The sequence below is a fragment of the Excalfactoria chinensis genome, chromosome 19 (genome assembly GCF_039878825.1).
Source record: "Excalfactoria chinensis isolate bCotChi1 chromosome 19, bCotChi1.hap2, whole genome shotgun sequence".
Taxonomy (NCBI): domain Eukaryota; kingdom Metazoa; phylum Chordata; class Aves; order Galliformes; family Phasianidae; genus Excalfactoria; species Excalfactoria chinensis.
The window spans coordinates 94,176-116,023 of NC_092843.1; the positions used below are offsets into that span (position 1 = coordinate 94,176).

A 21,848-nucleotide genomic window follows, 5' to 3' on the forward strand; every position below is an offset into this window, starting at 1 on the left:
GAAAGGCCCCATGTGCTTCTCACGGGAATGGATGTCAGCTAATTAAAACTAGTTACACTGAGAGAACAGACCTGTAACTGTTTACTTCCTCAGCACCAGCCAGGCAGGAGGACCTTGAGGGTGTAGCACTCAGTGCCTATTTCCTGCTGAGGTACTGGTGGCACTTTGGGGTGCAGGGATGCTTCTTGCAGCTTCAGCAGGGGAGCAGAGGCTTGAGCCCTGCGCTTGCTGAGGACAGCAGTGGGCAGCAAAGTGTTCAGGAATGTCCTCAGTGCCAGAATGTGCGCAGAATGTACAAGTGCAGTACAGGACAACACACTGAAGCAGGATGTGCACAGCACAGTGCTATGTGGGGCATATGCAGTGTGCTGTAGGATGCTGAGCACTGCAGCGCAAGATCCACACCATCTGATGTAGTGGTGCTCATAATATATATAATATAGTGTTGCAGCCTGCACACGGTGGGAGCAGTGCAGGATGCACACAGCAGGTGTGGTGTAGGTTGCATGCAGCAGGTTCAGATGCACACAGCAGGTGCAATGCAGGCTCGACTCAGGATGCACACAGAAAGTGCGGTGCAGAACGAGCACAGCCGAGCACGGCCCCGCGCACGCCGGCGGCCCCTTTAAGGCTGCGGGGCGGGGCGGCGCGGTGGGGCCGGGCGCGGGGTTGCGGCTCCCGGTGCTGGCGGCGGCGGCGGTGGGGGGGCTCCGGCCGTGCCCGGCCCATGGCCCGGCCCCCGGCGCCTCCCGGGGCCCCGCGCTGCTTCGGGGCTCTGAGCACGGGGCAGCTGCGGGCGCTGCTGCAGGACGAGCCCCGGCTGCAGCGCGCCGTCCGCCTCAGCAGGAAGGTAGGGCCGGGCCGGGATGCGGTGTGATGCGGTGCTGTGATGCGGTGCTGTGATGCGGTGCTGTGTGATGCGGTGCTGTGTGATGCGGTGCTGTGATGCGGTGCTGTGATGCGGTGCTGTGTGATGCGGTGCTGTGTGATGCGGTGCTGTGATGCGGTGCTGTGATGCGGTGCTGTGTGATGCGGTGCTGTGTGATGCGGTACTGTGTGATGCGGTGCTGTGATGAGGTGCTGTGTGATGCGGTGCTGTGTGATGCGGTGCTGTGTGATGCGGTGCGATGCGGTGCGATGCGCTCACCGCCCGGCGCCGCAGTTCCAGGCGCTGCAGCGGGAACGGGAGGAGCGGCTGGCGGCCAACAGCGCGCTGGCCCGGGACAACCTGGCGCTGCGGCCGCGGCTGGAGGACGGGAAGGCGGCCCTGGCCATCAAATACCAGGAGCTGCGCGAGGTGCGCGAGGCGTGCCGGGCCAAGCTGCGGCGCCTGGGTGAGTGCGGAGCGACGGGAGAGTGCGGGACTTCCCGGCGAGGGGAGCGCCCGTCGTGCTGGGAGGGGGGAACCCGGGAGGGGAGGTTCCCGGCAGCGCCGCACTGTCCCCGCACAGAGGCGTACCTGGAGGAGTGCGGCCCGCAGCGTGCCCTGGGCCGGCTCCAAGCCGCGCTGGACGCGTCCGAAGCGGAGGCGGAGGTGAGCGGGCGTGAAGCGGCGGCGGGTGAGAGCTCCGCGCCGTGCCCGGCCGCGTGCGGGGCACCGAGGGACTGCGCGGGGCTCGGGGATATGGGGGGACCTCGCCCGCGCAGCGCTCTGCCTGACGCCCCCTCCCTGCCCGTCCCGCAGGCGCAGATGCAGCGGTTCCTGGCGCACGAGGTGCCCCTCGATGTCTTCCTGGAGTCCTTCTGCCGGAGCCGCGCGCGCTTCCACGTCTCTCGGACGCAGCTGGAGAAGCTGCAGGAGCTGCTGCAGCGGGGCCGAGACTCTGCGGAGGAGCCCCAGGGGCTCGACCCGGCGTCGGGGCACGGCGCGGCCTCTCCCAAAGCCCTGCAGCTGCGCTGCGGCTTCGTGCCCGCCGTCCTCGTCCCCGCGGCGGCCGTTGTACCCTTCGCCGTACCTCCCAAGCACCGTCTCCCGGCCCTGAGTCAGCCGCCGGCCGCCCCGCACCCCGCCCCGCACGCGGCACCGCTCAGCCCCCGGCCCTTCCGCCGCCGGGAGCCGGAACCGCTGCAGCCGTAGAGGTCCGGGGCCGGGGAACGGCGGGCGCGGAACTCCGGGACCTGCCGCGTCCGGGGAGGAAGTGGCTGCGTCCGCTGCGGGAGGGTGGGAGAAAGTGGGTCGGTGAGCCCGGGGGGGTGGAGGCAGTGGGGAAGAGGGTCAGGGAGCACAACGCGCTGTGCACTCCCCAAATAAAGGCTCTGTTCCACACCGCGTTGGCCTGGATGTGAGCAGACGGACGGAGCAGGCAGAGGTGGTCCCCTGGTTTGGGGACATCCCTGGGCTGAGGTGTGCTCGGGGATGGCGAGGGCTGCTCCAGGGTGGGCACAGAACCCGTGGGCACGAGGAGTGCAGTTCCTCCCAGGCCAGGCACCAAGTGTAGCCACCCAGCTCAGCCCCGCACATGGCAACAGTTTGGGGCAGTGTGGGGGCCTTGTGCCAAGCAGCTCTCCTTTTGCCCCACACCTATGGGCACAGTGGGAGGTAAGAATGACTTGGGTGCACCCTGCAGTGTTCTCAGAGCCCGCTGCCCTCCAGCCATGGGCAGGCAGAGGAGTGCCCCAGTGCAGGCGGGTGTCTGGAAACCCTGCATACCACAGGGCTGCTCTGCAGGGGGTAAAATCCCTGGGGTGGGGCTGCCAGCAGCAGTGGTGATGTGGCACAGTATCCGCCCTGAGTCTCCCTGTGTGGCAGTGCTGGGATAGAGGCAGGGCTGTTAATGGGGAACTCTATTAACAGAGGTGTGCTGCAGGGCATGCTGTGAATGGGAAGTGAGTGGGCCCACAGGTCCACGGGTGCTGCCAACCATGCAGCTCAGTCCTGGGACCTTGTACCAGGAACCCCTGCAGCAGGGCTGGGGGCAGCGCTCTGTCTAGGGACCCCAGAGCAAAGCAGGGCTGGGGCTGTCCCAGGGTCCCACGGTCCCCTTGCTGCTGCTCAGGACTCTGCTCGCCCAGCCTGCAGCTCCCTCTGGCTGTGCCCACAGGCCTGCCAGGTGCCAGTTCCTTCCCAGCTTCTCCAGATGGTGGACGTGGTCCTGAGGAGACACGGAGCCCCTACACCCGCACACCGCTCATCCGCAGCCAGGGAGAGCAGCCCATGACTGTGCTGGGGGAAGGCAGCCAGCACAGCTCTAAGCACGACGCCTTTGCAGGTAGCTCATGAGCCCCTGTGCCCCCTCTGGCTGCAGCCATCGGGGGTGCTGGCAGCTGGTCCGTGAATCTGGACGAGCTCCAACTTCCAGGCACCTGATTTCCTGACGTGTCCTGCAGCAGCTGATCACTGGCCCAAGCAGCTCAGAGGTGATAAACCGGAGAAATCATTGGCTGTCGGTTGGAGTAGAGCTACATTTCTTCCTATTAGCCGGCATAGTGCTGGTAACATCCCAGACAGAGGGATGTTACAATGTCTCATTGTAATGGCGTGCATACTGTGTACAAAGTAGCAAAAAATAGCACTATACCAGCGAATGGGAAGAAAATCCCCCCATACTCTGCACAACGCGCTTCCCCTCCTCTGACCAAACCCAGCAGCAAAGCGGAGCATTTGCTCGGCTCTCCCAGCAGATGTCACAGCGCAGTCCTTGTACACCAGAGGCGGCACTGAGTGGGTTTGTAGCAGCAGGAGTGAAGTCTGACCACAGAAGCCACCCCACCCACTCCCAGTGACTGCAAGCTGTGTGTCCAGCTCCTTGGGCTCAGCTCAGTATCACAGAACTCCATCACTGAAAAACATGAGATGTTTGCTTTTGTTTGTATTAGGAGAAATCACAACCCTGTGTCACAGCAGTGAGGGGAGGGCATGGTTTTCACACAGTCCAACCCAGCCAACACAGCGCAAAGTACCACAGATGTCGTCCTTGGTGCTCCAGGTGTTGCAACACAGTGCTCCAAAAAGCTTCTCTCTCTGCCAGCAGTACCATGTGGCAGAGATGAAACCTTCACCCAAGACAGGCACTCTTAGATACATTCTTCAGTTCCTGAATCACTTCAGTACTCAATTAGTCAAATACTCCTATGTGCAAAAGGTGCTTCGAGGCACGTCAAACACAAATAATGCCACTGACAAAAGCGTACCGCTCCCAGCCACAGTGGCTGTACGAGACAGTCTTGTGCAAAGCTCCCAGTAAGCCCTCGCCAAGGCAGGCTACTACACAGTGAGGTGCCTGGGGCAGCACCTCCAGGTGATGACCGAACACAGGCAGCCAGGGTCCCACATCCCATTCTTTCAGACTGCTGAAACTGCGAGGTCTGTGCTCAGCACAGCGTGAGGCAGCCCCACGCAGACACACGGGGTCACAGTGCAGCTGGAGACCAGCGCTCCAATAATGTACTAAGTGTGACAGCACAAAGGCAGCAAGCTTGGGATTAACAGAACCACAGAGAGACATTACTTAACATCAGCGAGAGTGTCTCCAGGAACACATGCAGCACACAGACGGTTGGTGATTATTTAATCTGGGCTCAGCAGAACAGAAACGTGGTTCCCACCGGAGTCACAGCGCTGGCGAGATGTCAGAGGTCACAAAGTGGAGTCCGTGTCCCCGCTGGGCGCCTCGCGTGGGGTCCGCCGGCAAAAGGGGCTCGTGGCAGCGCTGGCGTGGGGCCGCGCAGCGACACGTGGCCACACTGCGGGCACGCACGGCGTCAGGAGCGACGCTGAGCCCCCACGGATCCCGCACCGCCCAACGGCCGCCAGCACCGCGCCGGGCCGCCGCTACTTGAGGCCGTAGAGCATCGCGAAGCCCAGAACGAAGACCAGTCCGACCGCGAGGTCCGTTAGGAACCGCAGGCGGCCCTGGGCCTCCGCCTCCTCCCGGTACAGGCGCAGCCGCTCCCGCCGCGCCCGCAGCGCGCGCTCCCGCTCCAGCTGCTCTCCGTAGTGCGCGCGGTAGAAGGCGTCGAAGTCGAAGGGCGGCGGCGCGGGGCGGCCGCGGGCGGTGGCGGCGCGGGCGGGGGGGGACGGCGCGGCGGGAGCGCGGCCCGAAGGTCGCGGGGCGCCGCTCAGGTCGTCGCGGCTCAGGGCGCCCCGGTCGTACTTGCGGCGCAGCGCGGCGCTGCCCAGCACGCGGTAGGCCTCGCTGACGGCGGCGAAGCGCTCCGCGGCGGCCGCGCTGCCCGCGTTGCGGTCCGGGTGGAAGCGGAAGGACTGCTGGTAGTACGCCGCCTTGATCTGCGCCGCCGTGGCGGTGGGCGGGACGCCCAGAACCTCGTACAGCGTGCGGCGCGGGGCCTCGCCGCTCCGAGAGCAACATGCGCGGCGCGGGGCCGCGCCCAGCCCCGGTACCGGGAGCAGGAGGCGCCGCAGGCCCCGCGCCAACGGACCCATCGCTCAGCGCCCGGGCGCCGCCATCTTGCCCGCGGCGAGACGTCACTCGGGCGCGACGGATCGTGACGTCACTCTGCAGCTACTCGGCGGCGCTCAAAAGACGCGTGGCGCCGGGAGGTGACGTCATCGCACAGCATGGCGGGCAGCGGGCGGCGGCCGGAGCATCTCGGGCCTCCCGAAGTGGTGCGGGCCGGGTCGGGCGGGACCTCCGGGTCGGGACCTCCGGGTCGGGACCGCGCTCACGCCTCGCTCCCCCGCTCCCTTTTGTCGTTGCAGTTCTACGATGAGACGGAGGCGCGGAAGTACACTCAGAAGTACGGAGGGCGGTGGGCCCGGGGTGGGCTGAGCGCCGGGGTCGGGCTGAGCGCCCGGCGTGTGCCGCGGTGCCGCCGTTGACCCACCGCCTTCCGCCCGCAGCTCCCGCGTGGCCGAGATCCAGGCGCAGATGGCGGCGCGGGCCGTGGAGCTGCTGGCGCTGCCCGAGGGGCGGCCGTGCCTCCTGCTGGACGCGGGGTGAGCGGCGGGGGGGGTGCGCGACGGGCGGGGCGGGGTCGTCCCGGGAGCACGCGGTGAACCGCCGCTGTTCCCCTCCCGTCTGCAGCTGCGGCTCCGGACTGAGCGGGGAGCACATCTCCGAGGAGGGGCACTGCTGGATCGGGCTGGACGTCAGCCGCGCCATGCTGGGTGAGTCCCGCCGCACCCCCCCGTCTGCAGGGAGCGCTGAGCCGCGCGCTGAGCCCTGCGCTGCAATCTCTGTACAGATGTGGCTGTGGAGAGGGAGGTCGAAGGAGACCTGCTCCTCGCAGATATGGGCGATGGCGTTCCCTTTAGGCCTGGAACGTTTGATGGCTGCATCAGGTGAGTCTGAGCACCTGAACGAGCTCTCCTGATAGTCTGTGTAACAGTTGCCTTCTGCAGTGTGTGCAGTGTGTGCAGTGTGCTCGTGTTGTGTAAGAGGGGAGTGTGACTCTCCTCTCTCTGCTGGTGCGTGCAGCTCTGTGGGCTGTCTGACCGTTTTTGTGGCAGGAGGATGGTTGGACTGGATAAACTAAAGGCGGTGCACTTTCAGGTGAGTTGAGATGTGCACCAAAGCATTTCAGTAGTGACCGAGGGGCTGGTCTCACAGCTGAGCTGAAGGTTCAATGGTTGGTTTGGGGGTGAAGGCCTGGAGGTAATGCTTTGTTAGAGAATGCTTTTTAAAATAACTGGGAGGGAGCAGGGGCTCTCTGTTACTAAGCTTTGTGCCTGGGTCACTGGCAAAACCTGTGTGGCTGCTTATGAGCTATGCAGTGGCCACAACGAAGCACTGTATTATTGGAGCGCGTGGCCTAGAGGAGAGGTCTGGTGTTCCTGCTGTGCTTGAGTAATTGCTGCACCAGGTTGGCTTGTGGCATGGCTCTGCTGAAGAATTGATGGCTCAGTGTCCTGTGGGTCTCGATTTCTTTTGCAGTATTTCTGCAGTGCAGTGGCTTTGTAATGCTGACAAGAAGTCACATAGTCCTCCAAAACGCCTTTATCGGTTCTTTTCAACTCTTTATACTGCCTTGGTAAGTGTCATGCTCTCATTCAGCCCTCAGCCCATTTTGGTATCCCCTCCAGTGCCTTGCAGCAAGACTCTGAGTAACTGAAATGCAATATTAGCTATAGCACCCATTTCTTAACTGCTTCCCTGTTTGCACAGTGGCTGTGTTTTGCAGTTCCTGTGCCTTGGTGTGCTCTGGTGACTCCAGCTCTTCCATTGGAGCTGCTCTCCTGGGAAAGTTCTCCAGGGGCCTTCCTGGGGGTGTGGACTGGGCAACAAGAGGGGAAGCCTGTTCTAAGCCATGCTTGTGACTAACCTGGTTTCTCATAGGCCCGAGGATCCCGAGCTGTACTGCAGCTGTACCCTGAGAACTCAGAACAGGTACAGCAGAGAAGCTACGTGCATGTTTAAGGCTTAGTATGCATTGTGTTTTCCCACAATGGGTCTTTGTCTACATCCTTCCTCCCACCTGAAAAGTTCTGTAAGAACTAGAGGGAAAAAAAAACCCAAAACAATAAGGAGAATGCCTTAAGTCCTTTCCCCTGTTCACAGTTGGTCTTGGGCTGAGCCTTAAAATCTAAGGAATTCACAGGATGTGATCTACAGCTGCTGTGCTGTGTTTCTTTGTGTGATGGGTTTGAAGACTGGGCTGTAGTCATCGGTGCTGTACTGTAATTTCCCAGGGCTGGAAAATCCCTCCCTGTATCCCTCTCTGAGAGTCTGCTCTTCCAGTTAGCCCAGGGTAGGCTGCAGAGCAGGAAGAACTAAGGAAATGCTGCAGGCTTTTATTTGGATTCTTCCACAGAGCTGAGTGCTTGGGACAGGATTTAACAGGAGCAGGGCTGACCTGTTTTTGGCACACACAGTCAGCTGTGTTTGACCATAGAGGGCTGGGCATCACTGGTGATGACTGCTAAATAAATGTCTTTTGTTCTTGCTCCTTTTTCAGCTGGAGCTCATCACAGCCCAAGCCATGAGAGCTGGCTTTACTGGTGGAATGGTCGTAGACTACCCCAACAGTGCCAAAGCTAAGAAGTGAGTCCTGTATCTCTGTGTATGGGCATATAGCATACATGTAGCTTAAGCAGCTATTATTGTGAGCTGCTTCCCTTCTCCCAGGATACAGTCCTGGACAGAGATGACAGCTTGGATCTGACTGTATTATAAAAGCTGTCAGTCTTGCTTCAGAACTGGGAATCACATGTTGACTTCTAGCTTCATGATTCTCACTCTTGTTCTTTCAGGTTCTTCCTCTGTCTCTTTGCTGGGACATCTGGCACGTTACCAAAGGTAAGGAACTCAGCCAAGCAGCAGAAATGGCTGCCAGCTGATGTGAAAGAGCTATGGGCAGGAGGCAGCCCCATGTATGCAGCTACAGCTTTATTCATGTTTCTTTGCCACAATTTCTGGGAGATCAGATTATTTCTGCCACAGTCCTTCCCCTGGTAAAGCACTGCTCCCCGTAACTAGATGGCAGTGACCGCTGGCTCTGTCTTCTCCAGATGAAAGGTCTCAATTTTGTTTTTCAGGGCCTCGGTACTGAGTGTGCTGATGGAGAAGAGATACATCAGGCAAAATTCACCAATGAGAGGTATTATTTGTTTAGTGAAGTTGTCCCCAAGTATCAGGGGGTGTAAGCACTCAGTTTTGCTGGCTGAGAACCGCAGTGCTGCCATGCATGAAGCGGCTGGAGGGAGGGAATGGGGGCACTGGGACAGCTCTGCAGCCCAGATGGGTGCTGCTCTGTCATGCTGAAGGGCATGACAGTGCCCTTCAGGAAATAAGCAGGAGAAGCTGCTTTGACTAGAGAGCTTTGCAGTGGTGTCAGGGAGCTGTCCTTGATGCTCACTGTGAAGCTGCAACTGAGCAATTAGTTGGAGGTGCACTTCTGTCTGGTGCTTAGTGCTGTAGCATAGGCCAGTGAAGGTGGGAGGGGGGTTGTTTACAGTGCTGGCTTATGCCAAGCATTGCTTTTCTTGGTGGAAGGGCTATGTCTGAAGTCTTATATTCCATTCCTTCCTCAGTGAATTTTCTTTTGCTGTGATTACATAGCAACAGCTTGGGTGTTTTTTCCTTCTGGCCGGGTCTCCTCCCATGGTAGCGCTGCAAGGAGGAGCCCCTCCTGCAGCCAGTGGGAAGAGACAGAGAACAAAAACCAGAGGAAAGTCGTCATGGCTGCCAGGAGTTAGTGGTTGTCATGTTTTCCTGCCTCTTACACTGCTGTGCTCTGCCCACTCAGTTCAGAGGGTACCTCATCTTGTAAGGCTGTAGCAGAGCAGAAAACTTGTTGGGAAACTGGGGCCTTTGCTGTATTCAGAGTAGAGCAGACAACGGTGGCTTTGCTTGAGCCTGTATTCGTATGAAATCCCAGAGCTCAGCATGTCAGGTGTCAGATACAGCACATGGGAGTGCTGGCTGTCTGCAGCTGTGAAGGGTAGGTGTCTCTGCTCAGAGCCAGGGGTGGTGGCAGCCTCCCTCCTGCAGCAGTGTCTGGGGCTGGACTGTGGAAATCCTCCACAGCACAGAAGTGTGCCCCCACCCCAGCTCCTCCCCAGCTGCTGTCTGCTCTCCCCATAGGGTACGATTCAGAAATGCCAAGGGCAAGTCTGTGAAGAAAAGCCGGGACTGGATTCTTGAGAAGAAAGAACGCAGGCGACGACAGGGCAAGTAAGTTTAGCTGGGTCCTGCCTCAGCTGCGGCTGACTGTGCTGGCCTGGCTTGCTGTCACCCACTTAGGCCTCCTGCTATGAACTATCTATCTTCCCTTCCTGTTCCAGAGTGACCTGTGGATCACACTGAATTGCTCTTTGGTTTTCTCCCCAGGGAAGTGCGGGCAGATACAAAATACACAGGTCGGAAGCGCCGCCCTCAGTTCTGAATTGCTGTGGACACTGCTGACATGGAAGACTGTGTGTTGGCCTCTTGTAGTGAGACTCTTGTGGATGGCCCCGATGGGCTTCCTAGGCTTGGACTTGCAGGAGCCATGGTGACCTGTCTCAGCAAAAGTTTGGCTCAGGTGCAGCCAAAGTGCTAACTACAAAGCTTCCAGCTGTTTTCTTCATGAAGGGAGGGCAGCACAGCATACTGCCCACTTGGAGTCTGCCGTGACATTGCTTATACTCCCAACAGGGCACTGAGCCATCTGGAGCTTCAGGCAAACCCAGAACATTATATGCAGATTCTTCTCTAAACAGTCAACAGGTTGAAAGAGTTGCTGGTCTCCTGTGTCATGTCAGTCCAGGGGAGCACTGAGGTGGGAAATAGAGTAGCTGGTTCCCTGCCAGCTTCCCCTCCGCATGCAAGGAGGTAACCAGGTAGTATTAGAGGTGTGTGTCCCATGAGTGCAAATCTTCTGTGCAGGTGGGCACAACTGTTACTTGAGCAATTCTGTGGTGGCTCCTCTTGTGTGTTCTTCACATCAGGAACCCCCATCTGTGTTACTGCTCTGGGGCTGTTAGAGTCTCCCTGCCCACGTCCTTGCTCCCTGTCACCTCCACCCTTCCCCTTTGTAACAGAGATGCCAGCCAGAGTTATACAGTTAGAAATGTTTATTCTACATAAAAATTTCACAAAATGGGAAGCTGTTTTGCACCCAAAGCTTTTGGGAGAAGAAAGGCAGGCCAGCAGAGTGGGAAAGAAGGGAAAGGATGAAGGAGATAAGAGGCAACAATACAGTGTCATCCAGCCCAGTGAGACAGAGCAAGCCAGGGTCAAGATCCACATAGAAAACAAGGACACTTAGCTCACAGTACAGCAACAGTACAACTCCACAGGGGGCTCGGAAAGCCTTCAAGTACGTTACTTACTAAAAAAAAAGAAAAAAAAGAAAAAAAACTAAAAAAAAAAAACCAAAACAATCCTCAGTTCAAGTGCAAGCTGTGTGTGCCCCACACTGCTCGTAAAATACTGCATCGACATGCTCCCGGCGCTGGGAGGGCAGGTGGCACTTGGAACAGAGTTGGTGGAATCCAAAGGACAAGTGGGATGAGGTTGGAGGTTGGAAAGAAAAAGTGAAATGTTTCCCCAAAAGCACAACTACACCGTTGGTGATTTGGTCTGTACATGCAATGACAGGCAGGTAAAAAGGAACCGAACGGGGCTTCCCATAGTGCAGGGGTAATTATTGCACCAAAACACCCTCCTCTCACAGTGAGGGCAGTGCGAGACAGCCTGCGGGGCAGCGATGGCAGTGTGCTTCTCTGCCTCCCTCATGTTAGAGCCTGCAGCCACTGCTGCCTGCACGAACCCTGTGAGGTGCCAGTGGCAGAATCACGGCTCCGCTGCTGGCAGTGGCAGCACTCACAAGGAACAAGTGTCAGCTCCCCCCCAGCACTATTCTGAGCCTTGTGCCTCTACTGGGACTGGCCACAGCCCTGATGTCACATGAACTTGTGCCAGAGGAACCACTTGGAAGAAAAGAATCCCCTTGTGCAAGCAGTGGGCATTGCTGTGGGGGGAGCCTGAGATGAACTTTCTTGCCTGCCTGCCTAGGAGCAGCGTTACCAGCAGTAGTGTTATTGCTTCCCATGGTGGGCCCGCTGCTCTCCCTCGCTCGACAGGGCAGAGTGCAAACTGCAGGAGCAGGCACTTGCACATCAGCCCCAGCTCTGTTCCCCATGGCCAGACAAAGCAAGGGCTGTAACCGTGCCCAACTGCCATCCTGGAGGAGAGCTTCACACCCAGCCTGCCCCAGATGGCGGCAATCCCAGTGCCCCAGACCCTCATGTCCACGCAGGGTGCAGCACTGGAGCTCACACCAGTTACCACAGGGCTGTGAAAGAAGGGGGCTCCAGTCTAGGATGGTCTGACAGCTACAGCTGCTGGGGGCTTGGACTGGGCAGCATGGGGAGTCAGGCTGGACACACTCCCTATCAGCAGCCAAATGCAAGCAGGGGACGTGTGGTGGGGCCTTTGGTAATGGTGGCAGGGAGCGCTGTGTCCTAGCTATAACCAATGGCCTGCCCCCTCCATCTGAGAGCACGCCACACAAGGCTGGTGCCAACACTGCAGCACCAGACAGGATGGAGGTGGGTGGGAGCACAGCTCAGCTCCAGCAAGGCCTGCCCTTACCCTGCCACGCAGCTCGAACCCCTCAGCCCTTGGGGAATGCAGAGGCTGGTGCGCTCATCTGGACCTGGTTAGAGTGGTGAAGCAGCATTCTGCCTGCAGCTGGGTGTGCTGCCAGAGCCCCTTTTCTGCTATCAGCGCCTGTGCTCATGTCCAACCTCTGCCCCAGTGCATGGCTGCAAGCCTGGCACCAGGCATCTGCCCTGCTGAAGCTCCTCCACGGTGCTTTGGCACTTTGTGGGCAAGCCACAGCACTGCAGTCTCCTGAGGAACAGAGCCCTGCAACTGTCCTGAGGCAGGAGCACGGGGACGACAGCCCAGTGGCAATGCAGACCCCTCTGCTGCAGCAGGCTCAGGTGGCAGGCAGATGCCAAGATGTGGCAGAGTTGGAAGGAGCAGTCAGGCACTGCCCTGCTCAGGAGCTGGTGGCACGGAAGAGGAGGAGGAGAAGGAGGAGGAAGGCTGCTCCTAGTTTGTGGGGGTGGATGCAACAAAGGCTGCTCCCTGGAACTGTGACAGGAGCAAGCCCTCCTGCCTCCAACCCCCAGCCTGAGGGTCCTGTGTGGAGGTGCTGTGCTGGGCACAGCCTGGCTCCCAGTGAGCACCACCGGGGCTGTGGGTGTCAAGAGTTATCCCCAAACTCTGACAACCAGAGCCCAGGCCTGGGGGTGGTAAAAGCCAGGGTCACCGTGTGCCAGAGCTGAGAAGTCCCTCTGACCTTTTGCTCTGCCAGCCCGGTGCTGGGCTGCAGCACTGAGCCCATCCCCACTGAGCTGTCTCCATCCCCAGGCTTCAGCAATGGACCTGAGCAGCAGCTCCTCACCCCACGCTGCTCCATAGGGCAGGGCTGGAACAGAGCAACCCACCACACAGCACCCACAGGCAGCAGCAGCACACCCAGCAGCGGCAGCGGGCACCTGCAGTGGGGTGGTGGGGATGGAGGGCCTGGCAGAGCACAGCCCTGGGAAGCGCCCTGCAGTAGAAGCAGCCTAATGAAAGTGGTTTGCAAGCACAGATGCGGCTGACAGACATGAGAGCTTTGGCTGGAGGTGATGGGAGAAGCTGGAGGGAGGCTGACTGGACTCTGTGCTCCTGAGGAGTCTATAACACCCCATACTGGTCTCATCTCTGGGTGTCACCGACAGGCTCCTGGCACAGCACGGTGCCCAAAGTTACCTCCGTTCCCCTGCTCCTGGCAGCCTCCCAGGCTGAGCAGTGATGAGAGCTCGGGTTGCCCTGAAGGTCCCCCTTGCGCCCATCACCACCCCCTGCACCCCATCTGCACCCCGGGGCCGGCACTCCCTCCACACAGATGCACCGCACACACAGCATCACAAACAACCATGCATTAGAAACTGAAATGCTGCTGAGGGGCTCCGGGGCTGCATGGTTTGCTCTGGCCCCACAACACACGCAGCTCCGGCCGTCACTCACAAGCAGTCCTGTTGGGGGAGTCTAGCCAAAAATGCCGCCGAAGGTGGAGGCGATGACGATGCCCAGGATCACGCAGCAGATAATGATCATGATCTTCTTCTGCTCAGGTGTCCCAGTGCCAACAGGGAGAGAGGGGAGAAGGGGCCGTGAGCGCTGGGTGCTGGGGCCTGCTCTGCCCCCTGGGCTCTGAGCGGCAGCTCAGGGCCTGACACCCCTTCAGCTTGGAGAACAGGGCAACGCTTGGGGTCAGAGCTCTACCACCTTGCTCCGCTGCCTCCACCTCCTCTAGGCCCACAGCCAACCTGGCCCTTGGGGTCCACCCTGTCCCTTTTCCTCCCCCCATGTGGCAGCCTTGCCCCACAGCTTTCCCCCCCCACTGCTGCCTGCCCGTGCCTGGGTGCTCAGCCCCAGCCCTGCCAGATGCCCCATGCCACCACTCACCCGTCTGGCTTTGCTCTGGTACTTCACCGCTTTTTTGGTGTCAGACACAGCTCGCTCCACGTAGTCCACAGAGTGTTCCACATTGTACTCGATGCGGTCTATCATCTCACCCTGCAGAGCAGGGACAGAGCCCACCCGCCCATGCATGCAGGTGTGAGCTTCTTCCTTCCCCGCTGCTCCCCAGCACCGTGCAGACTTCGCCCTGCCCGTCCCTGCGAAGGAGAAAGGGACCGTCACAACCTGCTGCAGGCACACGGCCAGCGGACACCCCAGGCAGCCCTGGGGTGGGGGCTCAGACCACAGGCTTCGTTGGGGAGGGCTGGGACTTCCATGTGTGGCCAGCAGGGTGGCAAGCAAGGGTCAAGGGGTTCTCCAGCCCAGTTCCAGCCCAGGGGCCACACCAGTCATGGCCCAGGTGAGCACCACGACCACGGAAGAGTGCACTGATATTGTGCTGCACACCACAGAAGCGGGAAGGATAGAGGACAAAAGCCAAGAACACACCTGCAGCACCACGTGGGATGCTCACAAAGCCACGAGCATGCACAGATGACTGCTCTGATCTGCACAAGCACCCTGCAGAAGAGCAGACTCCCAGAGTGAGGCTGGTGAGTCCGGAGCACTGAGTACTGCAGGAACTGCTGCTCTGCCCTACTCTGCCCTGGGATCTGGGGACATGCTCCCCAGCCCACCCTTCAGCACCTACATGTGTCAATGATGTGCTTTCCAGAGGCAAGGAGAGGCTTGAATCCCAACATCCTCCACATGGCCCAGAGCTGGGGGCCATGACCAGTAGATCTACAATGCTCTTTTTTCAGCTGTAACTGCTTCCTGCACCCACCAGTGCCATGTCTGGGGCAGAGCAGCAGCTGCCAAACATACGGCACTCCTCTGCTCCCTGCCTCCCCCGTGCCAGCAGCTCAGAGCCCCTCACCCTTTGGGGTGATGCAGGGCATTGGCACAATCTGGTGGTTACAGCAGGGCAAGAGCTTTGCACAGCTCTGTGCCTCTGCTTCTCCCAGAGAAGGCACATGAGGGCTGGTAGTGCCCCTTCCCACACAAGCACTGCACAGCATCCTTGGGCAGTCCCCAGACCTGCAGGGCTGTGGGGTGGCAGTATTGGTACTGGCAGCACACAAGGTCAGGAACGGTCATGGCGCCCTGTGTCACCCAAAGGGCACTCCTCGTCTCCAACCATCTGTGCGAACCACGGGGGACTCACCGTCCATAGGCCTCATAGAGAATCAGGATGTAGTGGGAACAGGCAGGGTTTCCAGCAGTGGTGACAAGGCACAGGGAGCCCAAAGTAATGGCACAGTGAGGACACAGAACCTGGCAACTCTGAACAAGGTGAGGGCAGCCTTGCACAGACCGACACTCTGCTCACACTCGGGCCAGTTAGGGGGAACAGAAGATAAATACCCTCCTCTTAGAGGCAGACAGCACTGCCCTTGTGACCTGCCCCTGGGAATCTGCCCTGGCCTGGCCTAGCAGCTCCAGCACAATGCCCTGCAGACATCAGGGGAGAGCTGTAGAGATGCAGAGGGCCGGGTGTGCTGTGGGCAGGATGCAAAGACACCTCCACCCTCACCCCATGTCCTTGTGCCGGCCCCAGTGCCACCCGAGAGCCGCAGACATGCAGAATGCAGACATGCAGAGCCAAGCATGCAGCACTGGCAAAGGCCAGGCAAGGTTTTACCTGCACTGATGTCTCCTCGGGCCACGACAGCATGGCAGGCAAGAAGGGGGGTGAGCAGAGACATGGAAGCGTGGGCCTGGGGCTCACCAGGCTCTGCAGTGGGGTCCAGTCCCACACAGATCCCCCAGTGCCGGTGCCCAGCTTCAGGGACAAGGGCTGGTCTGCAGCCAGGTGCTGGACACCTGCTGCGTTCCTACACCACTCCCACACCTCCCACTCCATGCACAGAACCCCACTCTCTCTGCAGCGCCCACCTGGAAGGGGGCTGTGTGGAGCAGGTGAGCCCATGGGCTTCCCCGTGCTGCCTGCCCCTGTGCCCACTGCGCCCCAGCCCAGGAGCTGGGCCCTGAGCCATGGCCATCCCTACCTGGCTCTCCACCAGCATGGCCATGTCCATGAACATGTCATGCAGCTCTCGGATGCTGTTCTCCAGTTTGATGATCTCACTGTGTCGCGTCTCGATCTCATTCAGAGCCTGCTTTGTGATGTTGGAATCCATAATGATCTGCGGTGAGACAAGGCCAGCACACAGCTCAGCAAAGCCCCTCGCTGCTGGGATGGGGCACCAGGAGGGACAAGGGGAGGGCTGGGAAGGAGTGAATCTCCTGGGGCAGAGAGGCCCAGCAACACTCCACACATGCCCATGTCCCTGTTGCTGGGCAGTGCTTGGGGCAGGGCGGCCAGAAAACTCCCCCAGGGATGGGGGCTGGCACGGCTGCAGGCTGGGAGCAGGGCTGACCTGTGGTACTTACCCCAGAGGAGAAGATTGCTGGGTTGCCACTCTCCAGCATGTCCTCCAGCTCCTCGCTGGTGGTGGTCCTGCCAGCTGCAAGTAACACACAGGAGTCAGTGGGAGTAGCTACAGACCCAGTAGCCACACTCAGGGCTACGTCAGCTCCAGCCATCTCCAAGGAGCAGAACTGAGCTCCCTGAGCACAGACAGCAGTGACAGGATGGAGAGCAGAAAATCAAGAGGAGGACGGACTGCACGGCCACCCTGGCCTGGCAAGCTCACGAGGACAGTCAGCTTCACCCACGTACTGGGTGCTGCACCTCTGGTTGGAGCCCTCTGGGAGCCCAAACGCGACGCATTGAGGGGAGAACAGGAATGCATCCCAGCCTGCCTGAAACCAACAGAAAGACCTCAAGGAAGGGCTGAGGTCTGGCATGGCACCACACACTGCCCAGGGGTTCTCTTAGCATGTCTCAAAAGGGACAGCAACGTTCTCTTGTACGAACCCAGGGCATCTCTGAACGGGCCGTACCCAGCTGCAAGCCTCTCCCCTGCAGTACAACCAAAGAGAGGGTGGCAATGTGGGGCTGGACACAACACCACAGTGCAGGACAGGAGCAGGCTGCTGACCCCAGGGACTTCATGTGCACTGCTCTGCCAGTGGAGTATCACGGCTGGCAGCATTAAGCCGCAAACCCTCAGGAAGACAGCGGCCGTCCCTGCTGCCTGCAGACCTGGTGAGCTCCTGCCAGAGCCCAGCAGCCGGTGCAGCACGTGGCCCCGCGGTACTCACTGATCTCCAGCTGCCGCTGGATCCTGCCCTTGCAGCGCTCCCGGTAGTCGGTCTGCGTGGCGTTGTATTCCGACATCACCTCCACGAACTTGCGGGACAACGTTGAGTGCTGCAGAGGGAAAAGCGACAGAGGGGGCTGCTGCCTCGGGTGCCCTGCACACTGCCTGCAGGCTGGGGCTGCCCCGACCACAGCAGGGATGCACAATTTGCAGCCTCAGCACAGTTCCCCATGCCAACCCCATGGCCAGCACTCAGCTGATTGGAGCTGGAAGCCCAACACTGCCTGCCCACCTCCCCAGCTGCTCCTGCAGCACATGGGTCTGACAGCACCGTACTGATCTGTCAGAATAAATGGGAAACGTGCTCATAGGGAAGCAGGGCCAGCACAGCTGACAGACAAAACATCACTGAACACATTTCAAACCAGGCTGTCCTTGCTGGGAGTGGGCAGTGAGCTGGCAGCACCCAGGTGTGCTACCCAAGTCCTCCTGCTCACAAGGCACGGGAAGGGGCACCTGGGCATGGCCAGGGAGAGTGGCTGGGCTAGGGCCCGCCCGTGCTGGAGGTCACACTATGCCCTGCAGCCTCCACACAGCACTGCATCTCCTTCAGTGTCCTGAGCCAACACAGCCCCAGCCCTGGGCACAGCACCGGAAACATCTTCAGACACATTTGCCTTTGCTTTGCAGCTATTCTCAGCAAGCAGCAGCTCGGTATTTATGGCAGAGCCTCAGGCTCAGGCAATCTTATTCCTCCTCTGCTGGCAAAACTCCCACAGAAGCCCAGGGCAGCTCCCACGTCAGCAGGCAGCTTCTGCTCCAGGTGCCACGGCATGGTTGGAGTGGCTGCCATCACCCCCGGCTCATGGCTCAGAACCCCACACAGCTGCCATGAGTGGTCTAAGAGACCCTCGTTCTGCCTTCTCAAAATGGTCTTCCTAAAATCCAGTTCATTCTCATCTTGCTGAAAGCTGTCAACATACACTGGTCTGAAGCCAGATATCCCAGATACCACCTTGGGTGCTGAATGACACTCCTTACTGTTCAGCAGCACAGCGTACCCCCTCTCTTTTACTTAAGAAGTTATTTAACTCGGTGTTTATTTTGTCAGATTGTTATTTTATGTTCCCACGGGCATCCCACATGTCTGCAGAATGCATCTGATTTTCAGGGAACAAGGAGTTTCATGAAACTGGGCTAGAAAAGGCATTTTAAACAGCTTTTAGTCATTAAATAAAAGCCACCTGAATATTCAGAGTAAATAAAAGCACGTCGCAGTGGATCCTGCATTTGGAACAAATTCATTAAACAGAAAATATTAACTGGAGTTCTGAAATGGAGCTGATTCAGCTGCAGACAGAACCAGGGAAGGGTCAAAGTGGGCATGAGGGAAATCCTCCCCGAAGGAACGGCGAGGCGATGGCACAGGCTGCCTGCAGGGGTGGGCGACCATCCCTGTGGGTGTTTAGGGAAAAGGCAGATGTGGCGCTGAGGGATGCGGTCAGTGAGCAGCACTGGTGGTAGGTGGGCGCTGGATTGGATGATATCAGAGGTCTTTCCCAGACCCTGATCCTGTGCTCGTCCTTCAGTGTTTCCGTCATTAAGAAACATTTCTGAAGTGCTCGTCTCGAGGGGCTGCAGTGGGACAGCCCTGCCTTCCCCCTGGGCTCCCCTGTCCCGTAGGGCTGCACAGCTCCCACCTGCTGGGTGAATATTTCCTCCAGCTACACAAATCAAGCGCAAAAGCAATTAAGGCAAAAGCTATTCTCAATAACAAGCACTGACATTTGGAAGAACATAAATGCCAGCATTCGCTCTGTTATGAACTCAAAATTACTTTCATGCTTAAAAGTCCACAATCTTAATGCCTGGCCACTCCTGACTTACAGCCTGCTAACGGGGAATCAGCTCCTTGTTTTATTCAGCGGTTTGCTCACAGCACAAACCAGCAAAGCCCTCACTGCAGAAATACCTACACAAGGACTGCACTTCATGTACCAGACATCTAAATCAGATCTCCAGTTCAACCTGTCCTGACTCCCACGCACAAATGCTCCTCTCAGAAGAAGGATGGCTTCCTTGGGCTTCATTCTATACAGATCAGAGCCTGCTGCTGAATGCATGGCAGGAAAAGAGTTCAAAAATGACAATTTTGACACCTTTGGAGGTTTAGCCAATACAAAATTTTTCTCACAGACTGGTGATTTAAAATTAGTTTCAGTCTGGTTCCCAACAATTTCTTTGACTCCAGATGGCACAGCCAAGTGGAGGTGAGCCTGGCCACACATGATGATGTGAACTCTGGGAACACTCAATACAGCTGGTGATAAGCAAGACAGGATGCATCTGAGTGTGGAACTGACCAATTCACTGCAAATTGCCTCTACATCATCTTCTGAAGACAGAGGTGATCGCAGCTTACCCAGAGGACTGACAAAAGGCAAACGTGAAACCAATCTTTCAGCAGGAGTATGTGTAAAAAGTGGACTCCTCTCCTGTTTGTAGGCTCCCTGCTGGTACTGAAAGGCTGCAGTGAGGTACCCTGCAGCCTTCTCTTCTCCAGGCTGTATGTCACGGTGTTGCACCCTGTCATGGGTGCAGGTAGATTTTAGGGTAACCCATGACACTGTACAAGCCCATCTCCCTCAGCCTGTCTTTGCAGGGGAGGTGCTCCAGCCCTCTGATCATCTTTATGGCCCTCCTCTGTACCCTCTCCAACAGCTACAACAGGGGGAGGGGACAAAACAGAACACAGCACAGAGGAAGCAGTCCAAGAGGTTTCTAGAGTGTATGGAAGCTTGCTTCCTTCTTGTTCCTGCTGGCCTCCCCTCTTCTGATGGAGCACAAGTCCCAAGAGAGACCCCCTGGGGGACACTGAACAACCTTATGGAACAACCTTGCCTCATTCCTCCAAAAAAGCCATGAGAACGCCACCCAGTGCCACCAGGGCAGAGACTCACCTGAGTTTTCCTTATCCTCAGGTCAGCAGATGACCTGTTCAGTCCCTCCTCTTGCTCAATACTCTGCTCAATACCTGGTCAGGGCAGAAAGACACAGATTATTTCAGGCTGGTTAGAAAAGGGATTATTTGCCAAAGAGACTTTAGAAATGAATGCAATGCTTGACTCTGATCTCAGAGCTTTTCCATATCCAAACAAAAAGGACCACGGGGCTGCTCTCCAGCTGTGCAAGAGGAGGGAACTCAGAGCTGAAACACCCCTGCAGAACACCAAAGCACGAGACTTCTTCTGGGACCCTACAGATGGCAGCTGCACGGGGACGGCCCAGCAGCACCGCACAGGGTTGTCCTTTTCATTTTGCTGAAAACCTCCTGCCAGCATTTCCCTGCCATTTCATCAGCAATCGGCCTTCTTCAGCATTTATCATCAGTCATTCCCTGTTCCCAAGGAATGGTATTGGCAAACACTGCACATTTACAATAATTAATAAAGTCACATTTTCCCAAGAAGACAGTAATTAGAATTAGCCACTGCATGAGCAATATCTCTCCTACAGGAGTCAATCCGCTGCAAGCAGATGGTGTTTTTGATCATTCTTGACTGTTTCCTTCCAATGATCACACTGGCCACGAGGTGGTGTGGGACAAGGCACAAGGACCAGCAGGCAAACAAGGCAAACACATCCTGCTAAGTCTTTTGGGAAGGGAAGGGGAACCAGAGCCTGCCCTGCCATTCCTAGGGCTCTCATTCTTAGGGAGCAGAGTAACTCCCCGTGATTCAGGAAGAAAGAGTGAGCGACCTGCTGCTCCACCTGGACTGCAACTCTGACCCAAGAGTGCTGAGGGAGAAGGAGGAGAAAAAATGACTTAGATAGCAGGAGAAAACCGAGGGCACATCTGATGTTCCAGACGAGACTGCACTGTGCCTGGTCACCGCCCAGAGCAGCAGGTGCCCAGGGGGTTTGGGGCTGCCTCTGCTGGCCTGCACCTGCTTCAAGGCCAGGTTGGATGGGGCCCTGGGCAGCCTGGTCTGGTATTAAATGTGGAGGTTGGTGGCCCTGCCTGTGGTGAAGGGGTTGGAGCTTTATCATCCTTGAGATCCCTTCTAACCCAAGTCATTCTGTATGATTCTGTGACGAGCTCACAGCAGAGCTGGGGAAAGCGACTGCCACAGCACAGCAGGGATCAGTGAGAAGTGCTGGTCTCAGGGACATCACCAGAATCCCCCCAGTGCCTCGCAGCAGCAGCACCAGTGTGTACTCACTCTTTAGCTTGGAGCGCACTTTGTTCGCTGTCTTTTTGATGTCTGACATGAGCTCTTCCAGCTCCTCCTTTGTTTCTGGGGAGAAAGAAAAGAGCAAACATGGGCTGCGGACGCTGCTCAAATCTGCTCACCCATCCCACAGCGTGTGGGGCCAGGAGCTGGCAGTACTGCCCCTTCCTGGCCAGAGACAGACGCACAGCTGGCAGCGCTGCTTCCCACAGTGGGAGAAAATGACTGCTGTACATCAAAGCTTTTCTGCACATCAAGTGCCGCAGTGCGGGCCGACTTCCCTACGGCCCCGCCACACTGGGCAGCCTTCTCCAGGATACGTCTGCCCCAGGGACAGCCTGCTGCTCCTTGCCTCGATCCCCAACTGCTGCTGAACAACAAGGACTCAGCCCAGCTGAGCCCAGGCTCCCTTTGCTGTATGGCCAGCATCACCTTCAACACCAGCTGATTAACAGCCACTCCATGCATACTCACTACTTACGGCAAAAACCACACAGACTGCAGTAGCACTGGGTCAGAGAACACCCCCAGTCCCATGTCCCACA

General features: G+C 58.1%; 4 protein-coding genes across 5 annotated transcripts in view; 2 read left to right on the forward strand and 2 right to left on the reverse strand.

Annotated features, from left to right (window-relative positions):
- The first annotated feature begins 663 nt into the window (after positions 1 to 663).
- On the forward strand, positions 664 to 2,207 carry VPS37D (VPS37D subunit of ESCRT-I). Its single transcript, XM_072353644.1, has 4 exons — positions 664 to 850; positions 1,163 to 1,334; positions 1,452 to 1,534; positions 1,685 to 2,207. Exons 1-4 carry the CDS (start codon positions 728 to 730, stop codon positions 2,075 to 2,077), a joined length of 771 nt encoding a protein of 256 aa, XP_072209745.1. The 5' UTR covers positions 664 to 727; the 3' UTR covers positions 2,078 to 2,207.
- A 2,428-nt stretch (positions 2,208 to 4,635) lies between these two features.
- DNAJC30 (DnaJ heat shock protein family (Hsp40) member C30) lies at positions 4,636 to 5,476 on the reverse strand. The gene has a single exon (XM_072353944.1). The coding sequence runs from the start codon at positions 5,381 to 5,383 to the stop codon at positions 4,772 to 4,774; it is 612 nt and encodes a 203-aa protein (XP_072210045.1). The 5' UTR covers positions 5,384 to 5,476; the 3' UTR covers positions 4,636 to 4,771.
- BUD23 (BUD23 rRNA methyltransferase and ribosome maturation factor) lies at positions 5,447 to 10,124 on the forward strand. The gene is made up of 12 exons (XM_072353943.1): positions 5,447 to 5,566; positions 5,660 to 5,697; positions 5,801 to 5,896; positions 5,985 to 6,067; positions 6,145 to 6,241; positions 6,834 to 6,930; positions 7,236 to 7,286; positions 7,855 to 7,940; positions 8,150 to 8,195; positions 8,435 to 8,496; positions 9,483 to 9,572; positions 9,729 to 10,124. Exons 1-12 carry the CDS (start codon positions 5,519 to 5,521, stop codon positions 9,781 to 9,783), a joined length of 849 nt encoding a protein of 282 aa, XP_072210044.1. The 5' UTR covers positions 5,447 to 5,518; the 3' UTR covers positions 9,784 to 10,124.
- A 315-nt stretch (positions 10,125 to 10,439) lies between these two features.
- The window catches only part of STX1A (syntaxin 1A), a 31,926-nt gene continuing 20,517 nt past the window's right edge, over positions 10,440 to 21,848 (reverse strand). The window contains exons 4-10 of one of the 2 annotated variants that reach the window (XR_011905642.1): positions 21,295 to 21,369; positions 20,032 to 20,105; positions 17,073 to 17,181; positions 16,299 to 16,372; positions 15,547 to 16,051; positions 13,848 to 14,059; positions 10,440 to 13,505 (exon numbers count right to left, since the gene is read on the reverse strand). Coding sequence is in view for 1 of the 2 variants with exons in the window: in XM_072353942.1 (XP_072210043.1) it covers positions 13,428 to 13,505; positions 13,848 to 13,958; positions 15,914 to 16,051; positions 16,299 to 16,372; positions 17,073 to 17,181; positions 20,032 to 20,105; positions 21,295 to 21,369 (659 nt within the window). In the remaining variant the exon portion in view is untranslated. The remainder of the gene's footprint in view (positions 13,506 to 13,847; positions 14,060 to 15,546; positions 16,052 to 16,298; positions 16,373 to 17,072; positions 17,182 to 20,031; positions 20,106 to 21,294; positions 21,370 to 21,848) is intronic. The other variant, XM_072353942.1, reaches the window with a different exon arrangement.